Source organism: Pavona decussata, unplaced genomic scaffold, assembly GCF_977016875.1.
Source record: "Pavona decussata unplaced genomic scaffold, jaPavDecu1.1 SCAFFOLD_100, whole genome shotgun sequence".
Classification (NCBI taxonomy): domain Eukaryota; kingdom Metazoa; phylum Cnidaria; class Anthozoa; order Scleractinia; family Agariciidae; genus Pavona; species Pavona decussata.
In genome coordinates, this window is record NW_028145515.1 from 2785001 (window position 1) to 2806421 (window position 21421).

At 38.1% G+C, this 21421-nt stretch overlaps 1 protein-coding gene across 1 annotated transcript in view; it reads right to left on the reverse strand.

The window, feature by feature from the left end:
- The window catches only part of LOC146472343 (nephrocystin-3-like), a 49810-nt gene that overhangs the window by 13911 nt on the left and 14478 nt on the right, over positions 1-21421 (reverse strand). Inside the window, exons 7-23 of the mRNA XM_085119702.1 lie at positions 21276-21354; positions 18864-18938; positions 18364-18507; positions 17227-17330; positions 16317-16431; positions 15614-15855; positions 14869-14971; positions 12236-12318; positions 11653-11713; positions 10124-10207; positions 8914-9075; positions 7945-8045; positions 7061-7183; positions 5683-5783; positions 3120-3199; positions 1995-2116; positions 1033-1111 (exon numbers count right to left, since the gene is read on the reverse strand). Of these exons, the coding sequence (XP_084975828.1) occupies positions 1033-1111; positions 1995-2116; positions 3120-3199; positions 5683-5783; positions 7061-7183; positions 7945-8045; positions 8914-9075; positions 10124-10207; positions 11653-11713; positions 12236-12318; positions 14869-14971; positions 15614-15855; positions 16317-16431; positions 17227-17330; positions 18364-18507; positions 18864-18938; positions 21276-21354 (1858 nt within the window). The remainder of the gene's footprint in view (positions 1-1032; positions 1112-1994; positions 2117-3119; positions 3200-5682; positions 5784-7060; positions 7184-7944; positions 8046-8913; positions 9076-10123; positions 10208-11652; positions 11714-12235; positions 12319-14868; positions 14972-15613; positions 15856-16316; positions 16432-17226; positions 17331-18363; positions 18508-18863; positions 18939-21275; positions 21355-21421) is intronic.

The following is a 21421-nucleotide window of genomic DNA, read 5'->3' on the forward strand; positions in this document are numbered from 1 at the left end:
TAAAGTGGCTGGGTCATGCAATTTTAGAGAATTTTAACACATTCAAACTGGTCATAGAAATACATGAGTGAAACCTCAAAATAACCATTTAAAGCAACAGAAAAACAAAGAAGAAAAACAAGGAAGCTAAATAGAAACGTGGATGGGCAAACGTGGACAAAATTTAAAAAAATTGCATTTAGGTTAACTTGAAAACGGCAGCCCAACTTTTTTCAAGTTTTGTCTCAACTTGTATGAAAGTGTGATCTGTAATGTTCAGAAATCGTTTTGTTTTTTTTTTTTATATGGCCGTGATTTCATCAATAAATGAATTTTGCACCGTCCTTTTCACGTTGAGAAATCGAAAATGCACACGATCATCCAAAATACCGTTTGTTCTCACGTTGTCCAGGATTTAAAATGACTGTTATACCTTTCTAAGTTTGGAAAAAGAGACAAACACTGCATATATACTGCAGCCATTATTAAAACAAAAGGGACCGCCAATGAAAACATCACTTGAAACTATAACTTTATATCATTTGTGCTACTTTGCGATTATTTCAACTCATTCAACTTCTACAGAAACGGTGAAGTTCCCAGGAACCAAATTTGTAGGAGTGGCGTTCGAGTTAAAAGAAAGAATGCAAAATTTACCGTCGTGTGTTCACGTTCTCCACAAAACCTTGAATTTGGTGATTTCGCATTGCTGTTTTGCAGAGGACACCAAAGAAATATACCGAAATTTAAAACGCATATGCAGAGTGATTGTTTTTGCTCATTAAACCTATTATTCTGCGGCGTTATCGTTGCCGTCCTCGTTGCTTAAGTTCCCTAAAATCCATGGCATGAGAACGAACCCTGACACGTGGAACTGTAAGCTTAAAATGTACCATTAGACACTTGCTACGGTGACAAATTTACCTACAGTGATTTGTTGTTACCTAAATGATGGCAACAAAATTTGACAAATCTAGATTTGAACATAGATATTACACACTGATATAGAAGGCTAACACCACAGAGGAAAATAAATGAATAACACCATCACACCTTAACAAGCGAGGGATGCTCATTTCCAAGGGCATTCTCCTTGATTTCTATGGCCTGTTTGAAGAACGCTTCAGCCGCACTGCAGTCAAAGATGGAGAAAATCATTTTTCAAAAAAAACAAACAAACAAACGAAAAAAGCAAACTTTTGAAATAAAATTCATGAAATGGGTCACCAGTTTCAGACACAGAAACTATAACTTCTAACTAAGCCCATACCACTTTATTGAAATTTCTCTGTTCACAAAGTTTTTAAACTCAGCGTCTGTTAAGCCGGCGACACACTTGGCGATTTTATACGCCGATCGATCGGTGTAAATCGCCAGGTGTGCCCGGTGCAGCGACTGCGATGTTCGCCTATCGCGCGATCGGCGTATAAAATCACCGATATCTGCGATTAAATTGCCGGCATTCTCTAAGTGTGCCTGTTCCCGCGATTTTCTACGCTCATTACTGCGAATCGCCAGGGAAGTCAATCCATCAGGTTGGGCAGTTTTATCACAATGACTTTTCGAAACTGCCGCATCGCCGCGATCGGCGAAAAAAATCGACAAAGGTGTCCGCATTAATCGGGGGCGAAAATCGCACGCGATTTTCGCTGGCGATCAAATTCGCTGCGATCGGCATATAAAATCGCCAGGCGTGTCGCCGGCTTTAGTGAGTAAAAGAGAGTTGGTTAAAGAAGTTTGCAACCAAGAGGTTCAGTCAAGGCTGTTGCCTAAGAAAATTGAAGGAGGACACAAGGAAAAGCAGTCAATATCTTTGTTTAAAACTACGAAAAAAAGAATCCATGATATTCTACCCTTAAACTAAATTGGGTGACTTCACGTCTAGTATAGCTTTCAGCCACTGATGGAAGAGCAAAAATAGCCATTGATAGTGCTTTTTGTAAAACTTAAAGGCCGACGTTTGGGTCTATAAGGTAATGGTAAATGGATAAAATGAATGAACAAGAGAGCCTTACTTGAATTTTCCCCACTGTGCATTCAGGCTGGCAAGATGATGAAGGGACTGTGCTACAAGTGGGTGGTCTGGGTCCAGGACTGTCTCTCTGATCTCCAGGCCTCGCTGAAGCAGCGGAGCAGCCTGGTGCGGACAGCGAAATTCATTTAATGCCAAACTCAAACAGTAAACTCTCCTAACTAGTTAACCAAGTGTTCCAGATAAGAGATGGATCTCGGGTAAAAAAACCAAGAAAGCTTGCTTTTTGACCTGACAAACTGATTGGTAAACTTAAGAAGATTTGGAGAGAATCAGAGTTACTGAATCAGAATTAGACACTTCAAAATTCTTCATTGACACCCTGAATGTGAAAGTATCTGAAACACTGTGAACCTAATGCCTTTATCCAGCAAACCCTTCAATTACGAATTGACAGCATTATTAAAGTGAAATATTCCGATAGTTATGCCGTTCTGAGTTCATGTGTTATTAAGAGGCAGTAAAAATTCCAGAGAACAGTGCTATTTTACCGAAACAGACACCAAGGAATGTTCACACTAAGTGAATCAGCCATATTTTCACAGGGGATCACTTTAATGATCTGTTAGAGCAGTTTTCAATCATTGTCGAAAGTAATTTCACGTTTGCCTTGGTTTTGCATTTCTACGCTCTGTGATTGGTTAACAAAACTTGCGCCACTTTCTCAACCAATGGGAATCCAAACCCAAACCAATGGTGTTGTGGTCGCACGCGTTTTCCCGCGCTTGGCGCCAGTTACATGTATTTGTTTCGAATTCTGATTGGCTCGCTATGTTGTTTACATCTGTTGTAATTGGCTAGAGTAATTACTTTGGTTTTGGTTTTGTGACACTCAATTGGAAACTGCTTTATACGGAAGGAACCAAAGTAAGTTAACATGTAAAAGCAAGATATAACGTACTATGTGAAAATATGTTATTTTACTGCCAAGTAGAATGAGAATTTGAGCTAAAAGCAAGCTGTAGTGATAAGAAATTTCCCACACTAAGAAAATAAACATTTGACTTCCGCTAAGGTTGTCAAAACGTCAGTCAAAGTCACCTCAAATAGTCCTTCTCAGGACTACACTCACCCAGATGATCATAATTACTTATAAAATAAACATTACCTGACTAAGAAGACCAAGACATTTCAGAAACCGTCCAACAACTTCAAACATTTCTGCAGTTGATGCTGATGACTCATTTTCTAAAAACAACAAGACAAAAGCATGATTCCACATAAGCAAAAAACTTACAAGTGTTTCCCCATTAAGAGGTTCATTTATAGACAGCGAGCAGTCTCTCTTTTGCTTGAGAATTCGCGGTGAAGAACGCAAGATGTTCGAGGGGGAGTCACGCGCGCGTAGACGCCCACGCTACTCGCGGCTTTGCTGCTCGCGCGCGCTCGACTCGCCCCCCAATGTCGAGCTCACTCAGTTTTCTGTGTTCTTCCCCGCGGATTCTCAAGCAAAAGAGAGTCTGCTCGCAGTCTAGTTCATTTACTGCCATTTCAGTCTGATACTTGAATAAAGGTTATTCGTTCGTTCATTCACGTCCAAAATCAAAGTACAGTCGAACCCAACTAATACGGATACCAAAGGGACACGCAAAAGTGTCTGTATTATGCGGGTGTCTGTGTTCAAAGGTGGGCTTCCAGAATAACCTCAGAGGCACGTGTTTTATCGATACAAAGAATTAAGCATACAATTTAAAAGCAACAGAACAATGTTTAATGACTTAACTGTAACTTAAGTTCAAACTGAACTAGCCCGGCTTACGTTCCTTCAAATAGTCTCGCACTAAAATTTATGTTCTCTGGAGGCCCTTTTAAACGGTTTCAACATTTGACCAACATTCGTTCGACAAAAATTGAACTTACAGACGTTAGGAAAATGGTGGACAAATGTTGAACGGAGTGTTCAAACGGCTTCAACACCATTCAACACTTTCCACAACAAAGGAAATGTATGGATGTTGAATGAATGTTTAAACCGATTTAAATTTGAGTCAACATGCTTTTCAACAAGCTTTCAACATTTCTTACGCTTTCAACAATGTTGAACGACCTGTTCAAATGCAATTGGTTTAACAAAGTGTTGAACACATGTTGAACCAAATTTTGAAACCGTTTACATGGGCCTTTAGTGCTTCAAATGTGATTGACAAGTAATCGTAAAAACAGTCCATGACTTTGCCGTGCACTGACATTTTCAATTCGTGGTTCAGCCAGACAAACTGAATATTGAACAAAACCTTTGAAAGACAAATGAAAATACTCAGTGCGCCAAAAAGCAGCGTCCGTGAAGCAACGTTAACTTTGTATGAGAGCATGTCACTTGGGTCACAGAGAAGTATCTGTTGTGTCCACATTAAGCTGATCAGTGTAAGAGCAAATGTATGTCTGAGCTTTTCATCGGGGCAGACACAACTGTCTGTAATAAGCGGGTGTCCGCAAAATCACAACTCTGCAAAGGCTTTAAGGCTGTTAAGGAACGGCATCCATTAGACAACACGTTTTTTTCAGTTATCAAGCCCAAACACAATCTAGCTACTGTAAGCACAACTCTGAAACCTACCTGGAATACCAGGAAATTTTTCCGAGAACCGCCATTTTGTTTTTGTGCTCGCGGGATTTCCTCTGCTGGCTCGCGTGATTTTGCTCGCGCATGATGCTTCAGCGTGCCTTGGGCAGCGCGCACACATATCAAAGCTCGAATAGTACAAAAACTGTAGTAAGCCACCTTAAGCCTGGTTTACACGTGCGACGCAAGCATAAGCACAAGGATGTTTACACGTGCGATAAGCATAAGCATAAGGTGACATACGCAAGCGCAAAAGCATAACAATTTGGCGTAATCGCGCGACCAGGCTCCTTTTTGGCGCAAGATTTGATTCCAACATGGCGGAAAATGGCAACACATGAGTAACTAGAATGTACGCTGCCAACTTGTCACTGTTTTTCAGTTTCTCTTCCTGTGCTTGTGTCGTCCCGGCTTACACGTACGACACAACGACGCAAGCACAAGCACAAGAGAATCGAAATCATTCCATTCTCTTGTGCTTGTGCTTATGGTTGTGTCGTTGCGTCGTACGTGTAAACCGGGACGACGGAAGCAAGAAACACAAGCGCAAGCACAAGGCGCTTATGCTTGCGTTGCACCTGTTTACACGTAGGTTTCTTGTACTTATGCTTGTGCTTACGTCATACGTGTAAACCAGACTTTAACACACACAGTGTGCCCGTGACCTCCTAGATAATGGCTAGTTATAAACAACCACAGTATAGGTTACTCATGCGTTGCCATTTTCCGCCATGTTGGAATCAAATTTCGCCCCAAAAAGCAGCCCGGCCGCGCGATTGCGTCAAATTGTTATGCTTTTGCGCTTGCGTATGTCACAAAACTGTTGGACTTTGGAACAATTTAGACCCCCTTTTAAAATCAAGCCGTTCGGTTCAAGTTTTTAAACGTATCTTAAAGAATAAGCTTTTGGACAATTTTGTAAATACTTCCTGAACTTCATTTATTTTTAGTATTTTTCTCGATTATAAAGTTTAGATAATGTTGTGAAAGTTTTCTTTAATTTGATTAATTTTGATTGTGTAGTTATTAGTAACTTAAGTATTTAAATAATTGTTCCTGAAAAGCCCCATTGGGGAGGAAACAATAAAGTATGTATGTACTCACTAACCTTCATCCATGTGTTTTACCATGTCGATGTACTTCTTTCCTAGCAATGTTTGATCCACTCCAAGGTAATGCCAATAGTTTATTATTTCACATGTGCGACCTCTGTTGAGCACAAAGCAATTCTTTGTATTAGCCAAGGACTTAATTAAGGACTTAATTGATGCACCGGCTTCCTTACAGCTTCGAGTCATGCCAGCACCATACCACACGATGTTCTTCATCTAGGCTGGGTTGTTCGAAAGCCCATTAATGCTAATCCACGATTAACAGTTAACCGAGGTTTTCATTCGCTCATTAAAAATGATTTTAAAGGCTCATTTTAAGCTAATGGGAAAGAATAGTCTAAGGCGAAACTTAAGGACAAAATCTTTTGGATGAATCCTTACGGATTATCGTTAATCCGCTTTCGAACAACTCGGCCCAGCTACGTTCTATATGGTGTGATAGACAATTCAAAGTTCTGCACGTTGCTCAATTTTGCCCTTCTAGTTGCCAAATTTTATATATATCGTTTCAGTCTAGACGAGGCACCCCTTTTCTTCCCCGTCTTTGAAACAGAATTACATGAAAAAGCTCGCGTCGAATATGATATTGCCAAGGAAAAAGGTTATCTAAAACACTTTAAAATTAAATGGGAACCACTAATTCGCAACAAATTCATCGAAGACGTGGTTATTTGAGGGAGCCCTTGAATCACTTTCCACTACTTTTTTGTTGTTGTTCTATTTTTGTCGTTTTCTTTCGATCGTTTCTTTTCGCTTACTTGTTCATACTGTAATGTTGTAAATAATTAACAATAAAAACAAAAACCAAAGGAGTGCATGAATGGGTTGTTATCTAGGTACCTTTAAGTAGTGCAATGTAAGTGGCTTTTGTACTGTAATGTAAATAATGTCAGTTATAATATTGTATATAAAGAAAGTTGGTAGTTAAGATACAGTGTTATTATTGTAAATAGTGTTTTTTGTTAGTACATAGTATGCTTATATTGTAAGTACAGTCACTACTGTAATTAGCGCTATTAGTGTAAATCAGTGTTAGCAGTGTTTAGTATATTATTAGTAGTGTTACATTATGCTAATAAAAATTTTAAAAAAAGTAAAAAAAAAAAAAAACTCGGCCCAGCTCAGCAAAAAAAGCTCATGGGTTCAAATCCCGTTCAAGCCTGATTTTTTCAAGGTTGTTCTTTGCTCATCGAGTTGCTGATGGTAAGGGTCTTTCATTCTTAACATATTTTCTTTACAGATAACATATTAAGGAACCATTTCACATCTTTGCATTCAAACATTTTAGTTTGACTAGCCTAAGAAATTGAAATTCGATCATTTCAATAGTTGTTACCTTAAAGAGTGTCACTGAACATAAAGAGACACTGTTACCTTTCAAAAATTACTTTGAAAACATTTGCATTCATCAGACAATCTGTCAGTTTCTCCTTCTGGCATGTAATCTTTAGACTCCAGGGTAATTCATCAGTCACTCTCCAGCTCACTTGACCAACTCTACAATAATATGTGAAAATTTAAGTCAAACAAGTAGTTGACAGTGCGCGCTCTAAGTTTTAAGTTTTTTTTCGCTGTCCACCAGACTCACGGCGAAAACAATTTAAAAGTTGCCGGCATTTTATGGTTTTCTCGAGGTGTACCGCTGACCAGCAAAATACTGTATCGCGCACCTAAAAACGTATTTCCACGGTGCCAGAAGGACCATATGGGCAAGTGCTTAAAGGGGTAGTTTAACCTATTTTTAGCATCACTTTGAATGCACGTAGCCAAAAACGATCTCGTTGTCTTGTACTTATAAGCCCACTAATTGTTGGTAAGTCTTAGCTGTAGGTGAAGACAGGTGTTGACTTTTTGTAATTAATGTTAGTTATGCCTGTGTAGTTGGTTCTTGCTGACCTTTTTGTAACATTGTTGGTTTTTGAAAATAAAATAAAACTAAAAAAACTAGAAAACACACACACAGTACACAGTCCATCAATTTATTGATGGAAAAACAGGTTAAGATTTGTTATCACGAAATAGCAGCAGCTACAGGAGATGAAAAAGACATTTTTCCGTTGCTTCTAGTCCACTGAAGAGCACAAGCAAGGATTGTCTGGACTATAAATATATTTTGTTAGATCTAAATAATAGTTGGAAATAAATAGTTTATATGCTGCTAGCGGCCTAGATGTGTCAGTTTATGAGCTTGGGAAAGTGTTCCAGACCCTGGTTTAATGCAAAATTTATGCCTTTTGACATTTTTAGATTAACTTCACCTTAATTTCTCCTCAAACAACTTTAGAAAAGATTCCTGGGCCTCCTTCATCTCTTGTACGTCCTCTTGAAATGAAAAAGTTTGACTTACTGCGCATCTGACCTGAAAAAAGGAAAACAAAGTATTAAAAAAGGGGGATGTATACTTCACGAATATGAATGCATATGAATGAAAACTAATCTTCACAAAAACAGCTATGCCAAGGCCTCACTTTCATAATGAGGTTCAAAGCAATTTTCATTGTACATCACTATGTCTTGGTGCTTTGTTTCTGTCGGGGGGGGGGGGGGGTAATCCTTTATAGAAGCTATTTAGGTATGTAGGTCACCAAAAGGTAAGCTCTTTTAGCCATTTTGGTCTGAAATAGGGTATAGATTTGATCCATTAATTTTTGATCTGAAAGTCTGAAAATATCTACTTTAGAGAAATGGGTAACTAGGACCGAAAAGAGATAAAAGAAAATACACATTTTTGTCTGAAAGAGGGTAAGGGTTTGGAGATCAAAGCTGCACGTACCGCAACCAAAAATAACAAGGAGAAGGGGGGAGTTCCTGCAGACATTGTTTGAGGGGGGAGGGTGGTGGTGCTGCATACAATAAATCTCCATTAATAATTTTTCACAGTTCAAAAACTCATTAATAATTCATGAGCCCATTGACCTATCAAATGGTCGATAATACATCACGTGCAGTGACTTTATAACCATAAACTTCTTCCTTATTAGTATGCGGTGTTTTAGCAGCTGATAAAACACTCCTCATTAGTATGCGGTGTTTTTCTTGTATGCTAATTTCCAATGTTCACAAAAGCATAATATTATTGTTATCAACTCTATTAAATATATTGACACACGCTTTTCCAGGAATGTTTTTGAAGCCGTTCAAAAACCTCACAGCACGTGTTTTATCAGGTCTAAAACCACGAGGCGATAAAACACTGCTGCTCGTTTTTTAAACACTACTTAACCAACCTGTTCATTTGCAAACAACACAAGCCCCATCCGTGTGATAACAATGTTACTGTGTTTCATTGCCTCAAACAGCATCAACCAGTTTGACCAGCTCACAGGAACAAGTTTCAGCAACTCAGACTCACTGATTCCATTACGAGCCAGCATAACATAAAGAAAAATCTAAGCAAATTATCAACCAATGCACAAAATCAGTATTAACCAACTTTCATGGCATAACAGAAGGTACATGTAGTTCTATTCCACAGCTTCCATTTGAAAGGCCGTAACACTTCAGCTTCGGCATGCAGTTGTTTGAAAACCAATAAATCCACAATTGAAAGTTAACTAAGGTTTCCAGCACGCTCCTTCCAAAAACATTTCTAGAAATTTTTTTACAAAAATTGATAAGTTATTGATTAGAGTGATCAAACTCTAATTAAACTTCACGTAAACCGGGCTTAAACAACTGGGTCCCACAGAATCAAACAGTTAAGACCACCTTTATACCACAATAAACAGGAAAGTTATAATAACCCCCCCCCCCCCTCCTCCAGCACCAATATAGGAAAACATTTTGTTCTGCACTGCTGGTGAGCCGCAAGAGCTCTAACAACAACATTGACAGTAACAACCCTTTTTACCAGTTGACGTCACGAAAATTTCATTTTCATGACTGTGTTGTTCATAAAACAGAAATCATCTGATCAACTTACAGGTATTCTTATATCAATTTAATTAGTGAAATTACAAAGTTTCCTAAAAATCCCTTGCAAACTTGGGGATATATAACAACCCAAAGTTCAGACTCAAATATTTAACAGTTAATTTTTTTTTTCCACAGAAAATTAGCATGTTCCCATTTTTTTTTTTTTTTTTTGGTTGGAAGCACAAAAATCAGACAATTTGATTTAAATCTGGATGGCTGGCAGGCATAGGATTTTATCCATAGACTCAAAACACAAAAATGCCATATACAATGTAGTAGCACATAGTTAACCCTTTAAGCCCTAAACACTGATCAGCATCAAATAAATTTCTCCTTGTAATATAAATGCTTATTCAACCCCTGAGGTCATGCGAATTAAGGATATGATCAAGGATTTTAATAACTTCTCCTCAGTACTTTTATAAGAAACGTATGAGGACAAAAGAGGAGAATTTGTTCTTTGACATTAGGGAGTTTAAGGGTTAAAAGTACCACGTTCAGGCTGGCATACTGGTCACTTACTTTTCTGAGCTTCCTCTCTGATAAGATGGAACTGAACTGCTTTTCAATTCGCCTTAAAATGTGACATAACAGATCAACAGCATGCTGTAAAAGAGAATGTTGAACAAACTTTAACATGACCAATCTCTTTCGAATCTAGAATTATTTTAGGTTAATTTCCTGAACACAACACATTGGGATCTTTTACTCGTACATCCACCACTTGTAGTTCACATGAAATTATTTGCCTGTTGAATACTACATCTGTAAGTGGGCTTAAGGATGGTGCCTACTTTTGTTACTGTGCATACGTCCTGCGCATCTCAAGACACTCTGGTTTCGTATGGGTGGTGCCTACTAATACAGGGATATTTTTGTGCAGTTTAAAACTGTGTGGAGAAAGCAGAACTTAGCAAGTGCTCTCGGTATCCAAAAAGAAAATTTGGGGTTACAATCATGAACTTGTCAGAGATAACAAAGCTTCAAGTTGGAATAAAAAGCCATACATTGCTTTGTATTTTGCTTTTTTTTTTTTTTTTTTGTTTTTTTTTGTTTGAAAAATTGTTGCTTTATCATTTAAATCTCTAAAAAATGCATGGTTACCCCCAATTTTCTTTTTGGATTTCAATAGCCCTTGCTGAGATCTGCTTTCCCCACATAGTCATAAACCAAACAAAAATACTTCTTTATTAGTAGGCACTGTCCTTAAAAGTACAGTAATTGTGTTGTGTTGTGTTCCTAGAAACAAAGGTCTTGCTGGAGGTGCTTAGTTTTGGGCCATGGGTAACAATTTGCATGATTATGTTAAATTATGGCCATGTCAGTTTTAATTGCCAATCCCCCGTCTCCTTAAAAATTTTAACTTTTAATCACACTCTTGGTCAGAACATTGTTAGTTTGAGGCTTTCTCTTGGCATTATTTTTGTCATTATATTTCCAAGCACAAGAAACTTTGAGTTCACATTGTCCAGTCTCTCTCTACCCAGGTGTATAAATGGATACCAGTGACAAACTACTAAAGATCCTGACGAAGGCCTAACACCCAAAACATCAGCACTCCAACCTCTTTACAGTGGCCTAATTACCTTTAATAATCAACTCTATTGATAAACAAACATTCTTTTCTACTCTCCACTAATGCAGCACCACAGTTTCTTTAGAAACTAACCCCCTTATCCTAAAGCTGCAATGGACTAGTATCCCATACAGGATGGGGAAGGCCAGGGGGACAGTGACGATCCTAATAGGCCATTTCCGAGTTGCTGTGAATCTCATTATGAGAGCGAGGCTAAGTGCAAAGTTTTTCACATGAAAATTAGTTTTGCTTGCATATGAGTGAAAACTTATTTTCATAATAAAAACTTTGCACTTAGCCTCGCTTTCCATAATGAGGTTCACCGCAACTCGGAAATGGCTCGTTGCCTCATGCTACATAAACCAGGTTATGCTCTATCAGTGGGGGCCAGCCAAGCCTGACATGTGACTCTGACTACCTTCACAACAACTTTTTATAACAACTTTTACAATTCTTTTTGGTTTGTATCAATTACCTTTTTTGAAAGGCAAACAGAGGAGTAGTCCAACAGACTCTTGAAGTTCTTATTTTTGTATCTGACAAAACAAAAACAACAAGTATTATTATTATTACTATTATTATTATTACTATTATTATTATTATCATTATTATTATTATCATTATTATTATTATTATTATTATTGTCTTTTTTATTTCAATTTCAATGAAGAGTTCCAGAGAGATAACTTCAAACATACACACAAGCTACAGTGTAAGATCATACAATACAAGACTTAGCCTTAAAAAAATATAATAGCAAAAAAAAAAAGATGTTCGATTACAATTTACAATGCACAAAGTGCAGCTTACGTTTAATAAGCAAAAAGGTAGGTCTATGTTCTATGGTATTTAAAGATTGATTTGTAATTTTGATTTGTGTTTTTCTATGTCAAGTTTGCTTCTCAGAACAGCAAGGAAGGAATCAAAGAAATAAGGGTCTTCTAATAATCATTATACTGACATAAATAAATAAAAAAAGAATTAAACACAAAATGACAGTAACACTAAATATAATAACGTTCAAAGAAGTTTCAAATATCAAGTACCATGTTACTTACTCAGCTAATTCGCCAGCAAGAAGGGATAAAAACCTTGGACTGCCTCTTCCCTCGGAACAGGAATTCTGAAGCATCTTAGTCACCTGTTCAGTTGAAACAAGTCACTATGGGTTAACCCTTTAAGCCCTACCAGTGATCAGCATCAAATTTCTCTTTGCAATATCAACTGCTGAGGTCATGAGAGTTAAGGATATGATCACCCAAGGTGAATTTTCTTGATATTTAGTGATTTCCCCACTGTACTTTTACAAGAAAAGTATGGGGACAAGATAGGAGAATTTGTTCTTTGATATTAGGGGTCGCATAGATGGAGTTGCCTTGTGAAGTTGAAACAGCTTAAACACGGAGCGATCCTATAAGACCAGCCTGAACGGTTCAGACTGTCAATCAAAAATCCAAAACGCGCGTATCGGATTGGTTGATTACCAAAAATCTTATTTTAGCACGTTCAAGTTCCCGCAACATTAATTCGAAAGGACGTGACGGAAAAGCTGTTTTAGTTCGAATTATTTTGTTGAAAATCAATCCAACGAATATGGCTACAGGAGAAGAATTTAGAAAGTTAAGTTATCCGTCTATTTTGAGATCGGAAATTCATTTATCAGCTGGTAAAATCTTATCCTTTCGAGATATTTCCGAAATGATTAGGATAAAGTTCGTAAACAAATTCTGTCTCGAAATAGGTTGTTCTTCTGAAACCGGCTTCCGAGATGGAATCGCTTCGATCCTTTGTGTCGTTTAGTGGGGGAGAGATAAGTAAAGACACAAAGTCGCGGAAGCGAAGCCTAAAAGAAACAACGGAGCGGGAAACGGAGGAGAAAAGTGAAGTGTCTCAAGCGGCGAGCGATCGCACGCGAGACGACGGAGCTGATAATCTTTTTGAAGCCGGCATCTCTATTGCTTACTGTATATAATAAAACTTAGAATATATTTGGTACTGGCTAATTTTAATACTGATGTGAGAGCCATTGCCATTATCATTTCATCAATAAGATACACGAGAGCAACATCGGGTCGTGTTTTGTTTATATCTTTGGTGATTTTTCGAATTAGCAAATATTCATGATCAGGTACGAAATGTGTTTAGATGTTTTTATTTTTGACTTGTGCATAGAAGTTTAGAATTTATTGCTGCCACTTCCAGCGGATTAGTAGAGTTAGTTTTCACGTACGTGATCGATAGATACACAAGTGGTAATAAACTTGAACCCGACATGACGACTCGAGCGGCCGTTTAGCGGAAAACATCTGCTAAATTTTGAAAATCCTGCCAGTTTTGGCGAACAACACAGACTCGTTTTGGTACAGATACAGATACAGATGTCCAGTTCGTCGCAAGCTTCAGTTTATAATGGTTTCGATCTTTGTACTGTGTATTTGGTAGAAGGATTTCGAATTTCGAGGTAAGTTTCGTATAATCTTTCGATTGCGGCAACGAAACTTGATTATTTCCGTTATTATCGTTAATCTCGCTAATTTCTGGTGACTTACAAGATATATAGCTAGCGTTTAGCTTATTTTTATTGATAAATCGATTCCCTCCTCGATTTTACAAACGATAGTTCTTCTCTCTTTTTTCCTCGACCGTTACCGACGTCATCCACCATTATACTGATCCGTTTGGAAGCCAACAAAGCGCTTCAAAGGGGGCGTGTCCTTCCCTTTTATAGGATCGCTCCGTGTTTAAACTGTGCACTCTGGGAGCTAAATATTAAGCAAGTCAAATGGTGGATTTGGTAGAGGAAATGAAGATGGTTGTCTTAGAGAAGCTGGGAAAAAGATACTGCTTTAGAGGTGAAAGTTCAAAATATTGGTTGAACAGTCCATTTACATGACATACAGTTGATGGAGTTGTTAAGACAGCCATCTTATTATAGTACAAGACACATAACAGTATGGGCCACAAACAAACTGGTTAATGTAACTGAAAGAACACGGCAAGGTTGTTGCCTTAAAAAAAATTCAAGGAGCCCACAAGGCCAAAAGCTAAGAAGTTAGGAGCTCAAAACGTGAAGTGTTAGGTGTTGTTGCAAAAACTTTAGGTACCCAGAGCATTTTCTTGGGTGCCCCAGGCTACCGGGTTCCTTTTAAGCTGTCGCCTTGCACAGTGTCAAATGGCATTTGACTTTTGTTACAAACTCAGAAAAAAAAGAATCCAACACCCTATTTCAAGATTTCTTTAGTTTTAATCCAAGTAGAGAACAAAATAAATCATTCACGAATCACCTGAGTAGCTTCGTTTTGGCCTTCAAATAATTGAGAAACAAAACAACAAATACAGTACCCGTCTGTCTTAGATGACAAACAGCCAGTCTAACAAAGAAATTATTAATTATTTTGAAGAAATTTCAATATTGATTTTTAGGCCAACATTACTTATGCCTATTTTTTCAGTGAGGCCTTAATTCTATTAGGCCTGGTTCAGATGCCGTACTTCGTATGAATCAAAGCCGGTCCACGGCCATTATTCCCGGCTGAGCCAGGCAGGAAAAATGGCTGAGCTGATCCAAATTAGATCAGCCGTTCTGAATTGATTCAGGCACTGCACTTAACGTGAACTTAATTCACTGAATTTGATTTGGTTCATGTGGAGTGTGATGTTTGAACTGGGCCTTAGAAGACATGAAACACACCTGCTCTTGAGGAATACTTTGGCTGTGATGATTTAGAGATGAGATTAACAGCTCAACACTTCCTTTGAAATCCAGGGGACAAAGTTCCAGTGAAGACAAATGTCTTAGGATAAAATTAAAAAAAACCCTATTATCATATGATGCTTTAGGAAATTGTTAATACAGTTGAATCTTGATTTCTTCAGGCTTTTTTTTTTTCGCAACTGCTTAAGTTGCATAGTAACTGCGAGGATCTTTCTTCTATTTGATCTTTCATCCCCAGTTCAAAATATATTTACATTTATTTATTCATCCTTCACGGGTTTATTACGAACTCCCAATATGACCAGCTCCCAGTTGGCTTGATAGCTCAGTTAGATGAGCACTGCACCGGCATCACAGAGGTCATGGGTTTGAATCCCGTTCAAGTTTGATTTTTTTCAGCTTTCTTTTTGCAACTGCTGATCTTTCGCAGTAACTGCAAGGACCTTTTCTATTGATCAATGTTGCTTTGAAGGCCGGACGATTACCCAGCCTTTTTTTTTCCAGCTGCAGACCAACAGTCAACACTGGTGACAGGAAGGGGGGCGCTGAGTTGTTGAACAGATGTATCATTATTGTAGTGGTCAAAGCTGTAGATCCCAAAAAGTCTCTTAACAGTTTTCGCCAAGATTGTAGGTGCATAATTTTGGAACACAACATTTGGAAAATGCTCCAGTAAAATGCACTCTGGCAAACCATAACCTCTTGTACAATGGAGTCCTACCTCCAAGCTAATGGACAGGTGCTCTCTGTTACTGACATAATAACTCTTGCGCCAACAGGCAAGGGGTCTAACAGCCACTGCATATGACTCGGAGCTCCTTGTAATCTGTCAGCTGAATCAATCACCAGTGTGACGCCACCATGGACTTTTGATGCAGCTTTGTCCAGCCACCGTGGAAACTCTTCCTCTAACTGAACTGGATCACATGACAATTCACGCGATGAAGCCAGCTGCTTCATTAACTGTCAATGAAGTTGATAAAAAAATTGAATTTTACTTTAATACCAGTACCAGACAAGTATTGTACAAACTTCACTTGCTTCCTATAGAAAAGCAGATAGATTTTAAGATTCTCTTATTGTCTTTTAAATGTTTAAATTGCTTACTACCCCCTTCAAATTTGTCTGATGCAGTTAAGAGATATGTCCCCCAATACAAATTTAGATCTACCAATAGTTATCATTTGCTTGATGTTGCATATAATTTGCGTAATTATAGCTTAAAGTGGATCAATGCTTTGCCTCTGGACATTCAATCTTCAAGTAACTTATTGAGTTCAAATACAAACTCAAGACTTAATATGTTTTTAGGACAGCTTTTCAATAAATTAGTTAATTTTAGATTACTATAATAAATTACTAGATTGTAAATTATCATCTTTTTATGTATACACCTGTAGGATACCAATAATGGTTAACAATACCTGCAAGGTAAACCTCCGCAGCATCAGAGCAGGGCTAGCACTAGAAGATGATGTTGGTCCCACAAAGTGATACAGAACCAGTCTTCCTGAGAGACTACTTTGCTGCAAAGCTATCCTGAAATATAACAGGCAAAAACATTATTTTACTACATGCATGCTTCTATTTCTACCTACAACCCACCCTTAACCTTTAGCCTTAAATTTACGAAACTTTTGGATGTAGGGGACCACATGATGCAAAATAAACTGTTCTGAATACGTTCCGTTGCCGGATCTCTTGTAGTAGAAATGCACATGCCAGATATCACTTTACGTGGTAATTAACCGAATTGATTGCAGGGCTGACACTACGGCAAAGGGCTTATTTCTTTGGGCCAATATTTCAACTAGTACAACTAGTCTTCTTCAGGGCCAGAGTTAATATTGGCCCAAACAAATAAGCCCTTTGCTGTAGTGTCATCCCTTAACTTTACCTTTCACTAATGGAACAACAGGTAGAGAGTGCAAATCAGAATTAAGCCAACCAAAATATCTAATTTAATCATTCTAGAGTCACCTAAAACTATTATTACTGGTTTGTGTGTTTGTGGAATATATTGTAAGTGTGACCATTGAAATGAAAGCTACTGAGCAGTACTTTCCTGTAGTGCTATTTATTATGCTGTACAAGGTGGTTCTAATGTTAAGTCTGTTGATGAAATCTTAAAATATGACCATTCAAATGAAAGCTACTGAGCAGCACTATTCTGTGGTGCTGTTTAGTATACTGCAGAAGATGGTTCTAACTTTTGATATCGAGTAGTACTTGAATTCCCATCTGTTCTATTTTCCAATATTTGCAACTCAAAATTTCATTTTAAAAAATAGACCAATAAGGCTATAATAGAAGATAAGGCTTTACAACACCAACCATTTTGCCAAGAGGAGTGATTTTCCAAACCCAGCATCCCCCTTGACAAGGATTGGAGCTTTGGGCCCAGAACTTGACACATGCTCATTGAGATCACTGTAGAACTGATAATAAAAAAATAACAAATCAAGGCATTGATTAATATTAAGTACAGTACATCACTGCATACTCAGTAAGTATAAGGCAAGTCTAATTAGGCGGTGAGGGGGGAGGGGGGCAAGTGCAAGTGCCCGTTATGGCAGACATAAAGCAAGCCTAATTAGGGGGTGGAGGGGGGCGTGGGGCAAGTGCAACTGCCTGTTATGGCAAACAGTTGTGTGACTTGTCTTTGCTACTCACTAAGCATCCCAGTTCAATAGTGCATACATGCCAACTCTCACGCATAATGAGTGAGTCTCACGCCTGCGGACTAAAGACATCGCTCTCATGCACCGAGGACAATTTCTCACGCCTGACTCACAAATCCGGACGAGTTGTTCTGAAAAAAACTTCTTTTCATTTCAGATATGTTATGTATTTTTTGCTTTGCTCTCTTTTACAATTGCAAAAGCTTTCAAATGTCTACAATCCATTTAAATTGTAAGTGTTCAGACATTTTCGGCAACGTTCGAAAGTCTTCGGAAAATCGTTGGAAATCTTCAGAAGTGGCTCGGACATTTTCGGAAATCCAGGTCACGACGAGACAAAAATCTCACGCATTTGACTCACAAAAAGTTGGCAGGTATAATAAGGCAATCAACCAAGTTTAAACTAGTGTGTACAGTATCCTTTTGATATAAAGAAGACAAAGGAAGAGATTTAAAATATTGATAAGGAAAGAAACTGTGTGCTGCGTCGGTGGGGAAGTAGAAACAAATGTTTGGTTTTATCAACAGAGATGACAACAAAAGGTAATTTGACCGCCGTAAAGAGATTCGAGTGCTGACATTTTGATCATTAGCCCTTTGTCGCAGCAATCCTGAGCACCCTAATCTCTTGCAGAGATTACCAAATTACCTTGAGTGTCAACTTTGTTGACAAACCAAACATTCAATCTAAAATATGCCCAGGAGACATGAAACAGAAAGAGCTCAACAAGTCCTGTGAGAGCTGAATTGGTCACCTCAAGCAAATTTGATCTAATTTCAGTAAACATACTTTACTGAGGCCAATTTCACAGGAGCATTCTGCTGCTGCTTTTAATGCTTCAACTTGTTCCCAGTCATCTGCTGCATCCCATAATGAGCTGCCCGACAACAGATAATCCCTTGGGACAGACTGATCATCCGACAACCCAAGTTCCTAAAAGACAGATGAGGTAAGTTAGACACTTTATGTTATTCTGTGGCTTAAAAGCTTGTGTCTAAAAAACTGAACCAACCGCAGAAACAACAAATGAATCATTTTTTTGTTGTTGTTGTTGTAGTTGTTCTCTGTTTAGGAAAGTGAAAGCTTTAAGTAATATTGCCACATTCAAGCCTTTAGGCCACAAAAAATTCCTGACATGAAAATCTGATCTCCAAATTTTGGAGAGAGCCCAAATCATCACACACGCTCATTTTCCACTAAGAGCCTTCACTGTTTTGAAAACTTGAAGTCTGCATAAGGTAAAGGCAAACATGTAACAAACAGAGACTGAAGTGGGCATCATTCCTTACCTTAGCTAAGAACTTTTTAAGTTCCTTATATGCAAGTTCTACACCTTTCTCTGCTGTTTCATAGTTGTCAAACAACTGAAATGAGTCACAACAACTTTCATTAGGGGGATCCAATGGTTTGTTTCATTGAATATCTGTTCTGATGGCACTTTTCACCTCAGAAATCTGGATTAAGAAAACCTACACTTTTTTGGCAAAATGTCAGCTTCAGTATTTTGCTTGAATGTTCTTGTTGGGTGTGCCCCAGGGTAGTAGCTAAGAAATTTGTCTGCCGGTTAGCTGAGAAATTGAGCCGGCTAAAGAAGGCGCGAAGTGCCTTCTGTCGTCGGCGTAGCCAATGGAGGGGTAGGTATGGGAGGGGGTCGCCCCCTCCCATTAGGGGGGTATGGGGGGCCTCCCCAGGAAATTTTGAAAATTTTAATTCAATTTGGTTCCCTCTGGTGAAATCTAGGGTCTCTTTTATGCAAAAAAAAAAAACAACCGGTAAAGAGAAGGTCAGCTGTGGCGCTGCAGTTTGAAACGTGTGGTACAGAGATTCACCCTGAATTTATTCAAAATTTTCTCCCTCGCTTCAAGACGTTTCGATATTTCCTTCGTGTGGTTTTCGTTGTTTGACGTTCATTCAACTCTCTACCAGGTCTGTTCACTGTGCCCCTAAGGAGAATGACAGACCCTCTGAGTAGACAGTGCTTTGTTTTACTTCTGTTCATCAATCTATGCTGTTTTCTTAATTCTCTTTTTGGTGAGCTCACTAAAAGAATAGTTCTTTATTTGAACACGGTAAAATCCATCAGGAGTATAAAAATTAGAAATAACCTAACTCCCCTAAACAAAATTCAAAACCTAACTACAACTAATCTAATCCAACTAAAACCCGTTTTTCATGAATGCCGTGTATACTCTAACATTAAAAAAGAAAATACGTGCATACAATTTACTTAACATTAAAGTAGTAAGAACGAAAGCTACATCGCTTTCCATTCGTTCCGAAAAGATAAGTGCTTTTAAGTTTGCACTAGAATATCAGAAAATCGATTCCTTTAAACGCTTAGAACTGCAAACAAAAGAGCTGTCCACTCGGTCGTTCAGCTGTTCATCCAGTTTCGCGGGTTCGTTCACCGGCTTGGTTTCTCTTTCGTTCGTTTTCGCCGGCGAGCACTCGACGGACCGTTTACGTCTCTGGTTTTTTCAGTTCTTCCTCCGTTTGCCCAGTTCTTCTTGCAATTCATGGGCATAAACATGTTATAAACAATAAAATTTAACCAATTAAAAGCTGTATTAAAACATTACGAAGAAGTTCCTTCATGTTTTTTTTCTCTGTCATGCTTCGGAGAAAGACTTCTTCTTTCTCCGATCTGACACAAATACCTGGTAACAAACTCGTTCCCAATCTTTCGCAACGCCTTGAATGCGGGGGCTACCAAGCTTCGTGTTGACAAGATGGCGGACGCAGAAAACGGAAAGAGGACACGGTAAACAAGTCCTCAAAACAAGACTTTATTTCAATTACTTTATGGCATCGATACTCAAGGTAGTCAGGAGTTTATTCAACCTTTTCACTTAAAATATATTATTCTGAATTCGAACAATTGCTAGTGGGTAACTAAAGAACTGTTCATTGCCCTTTTAACCGAGTGTTTGCCACTTAAAATTCAGCCGGCGATGACCTTTTTCCCAGCCGGCGAATTTCGCCGGCAGCCGGCGCTTAGCGACAACCCTGTGTGCCCCTGTTCATTAGTATACATGTGCATGTACTGAATAGTTTGAGCTAAGAATCTCACAATCAGTTTGAACACAAGCCACTTGAATGGCTGAGAGCATAACCATCTTAACTTGAATTTTAAGTTCAATTGATAATTTGTTTCACTCAAAAATGCCCGAAGGTTTGCATGTTGCTCTGTTTCTTTCTTTCCTTTTTTTCTTTTTTTTTTTTTTGCTGCAAATTAAGCATCTTTTGTTCTGTTTTTTCTTTGCTTTCCTTTACCTGACTCAATATTTTGGCCTTGTTTTTCTCAAAATCTAAGGGTAATGGCCAATGGAAAAAAACGCAGAAGTCACATGCAATAATTCAGAAACTTTTTAGCAAAACAAAATATCGGACTGAAATTTGATCTCAGCCTTGAAATTAAAACTTTGCTAGTAAGTGAGATCAACAAAACACATGGTGCCTACAAACCTGTTTATTTCAACCAGTTCAAAATGAAAGGTCATGATAAGGTACACATGAACATTGAGTTTAACTGTAAGATTTTGATCCATTTTATATTAACTGGTTTTTCAATCTTAATAATATTTATTATGAAGATTACTATACATTACTATACAGTTTTCAGATGCGCCTCACAAATATGAGCTGTATATAATACTAATGTTGATATAAATTTAATAACTGTATCTACTTAATGCACTAACCGTCATGTTTTCTGTCTTTCTTATTTCTGTCTTCACCTCTTCAGCCAGGTAAATGCTCTCATCCTTCAGGGATGGATTTCTAGCACAAAAAAATAATTTCTGTCATAACTTTACCTTTCTTAATATTAACCGTAAAGAGAGAGTGT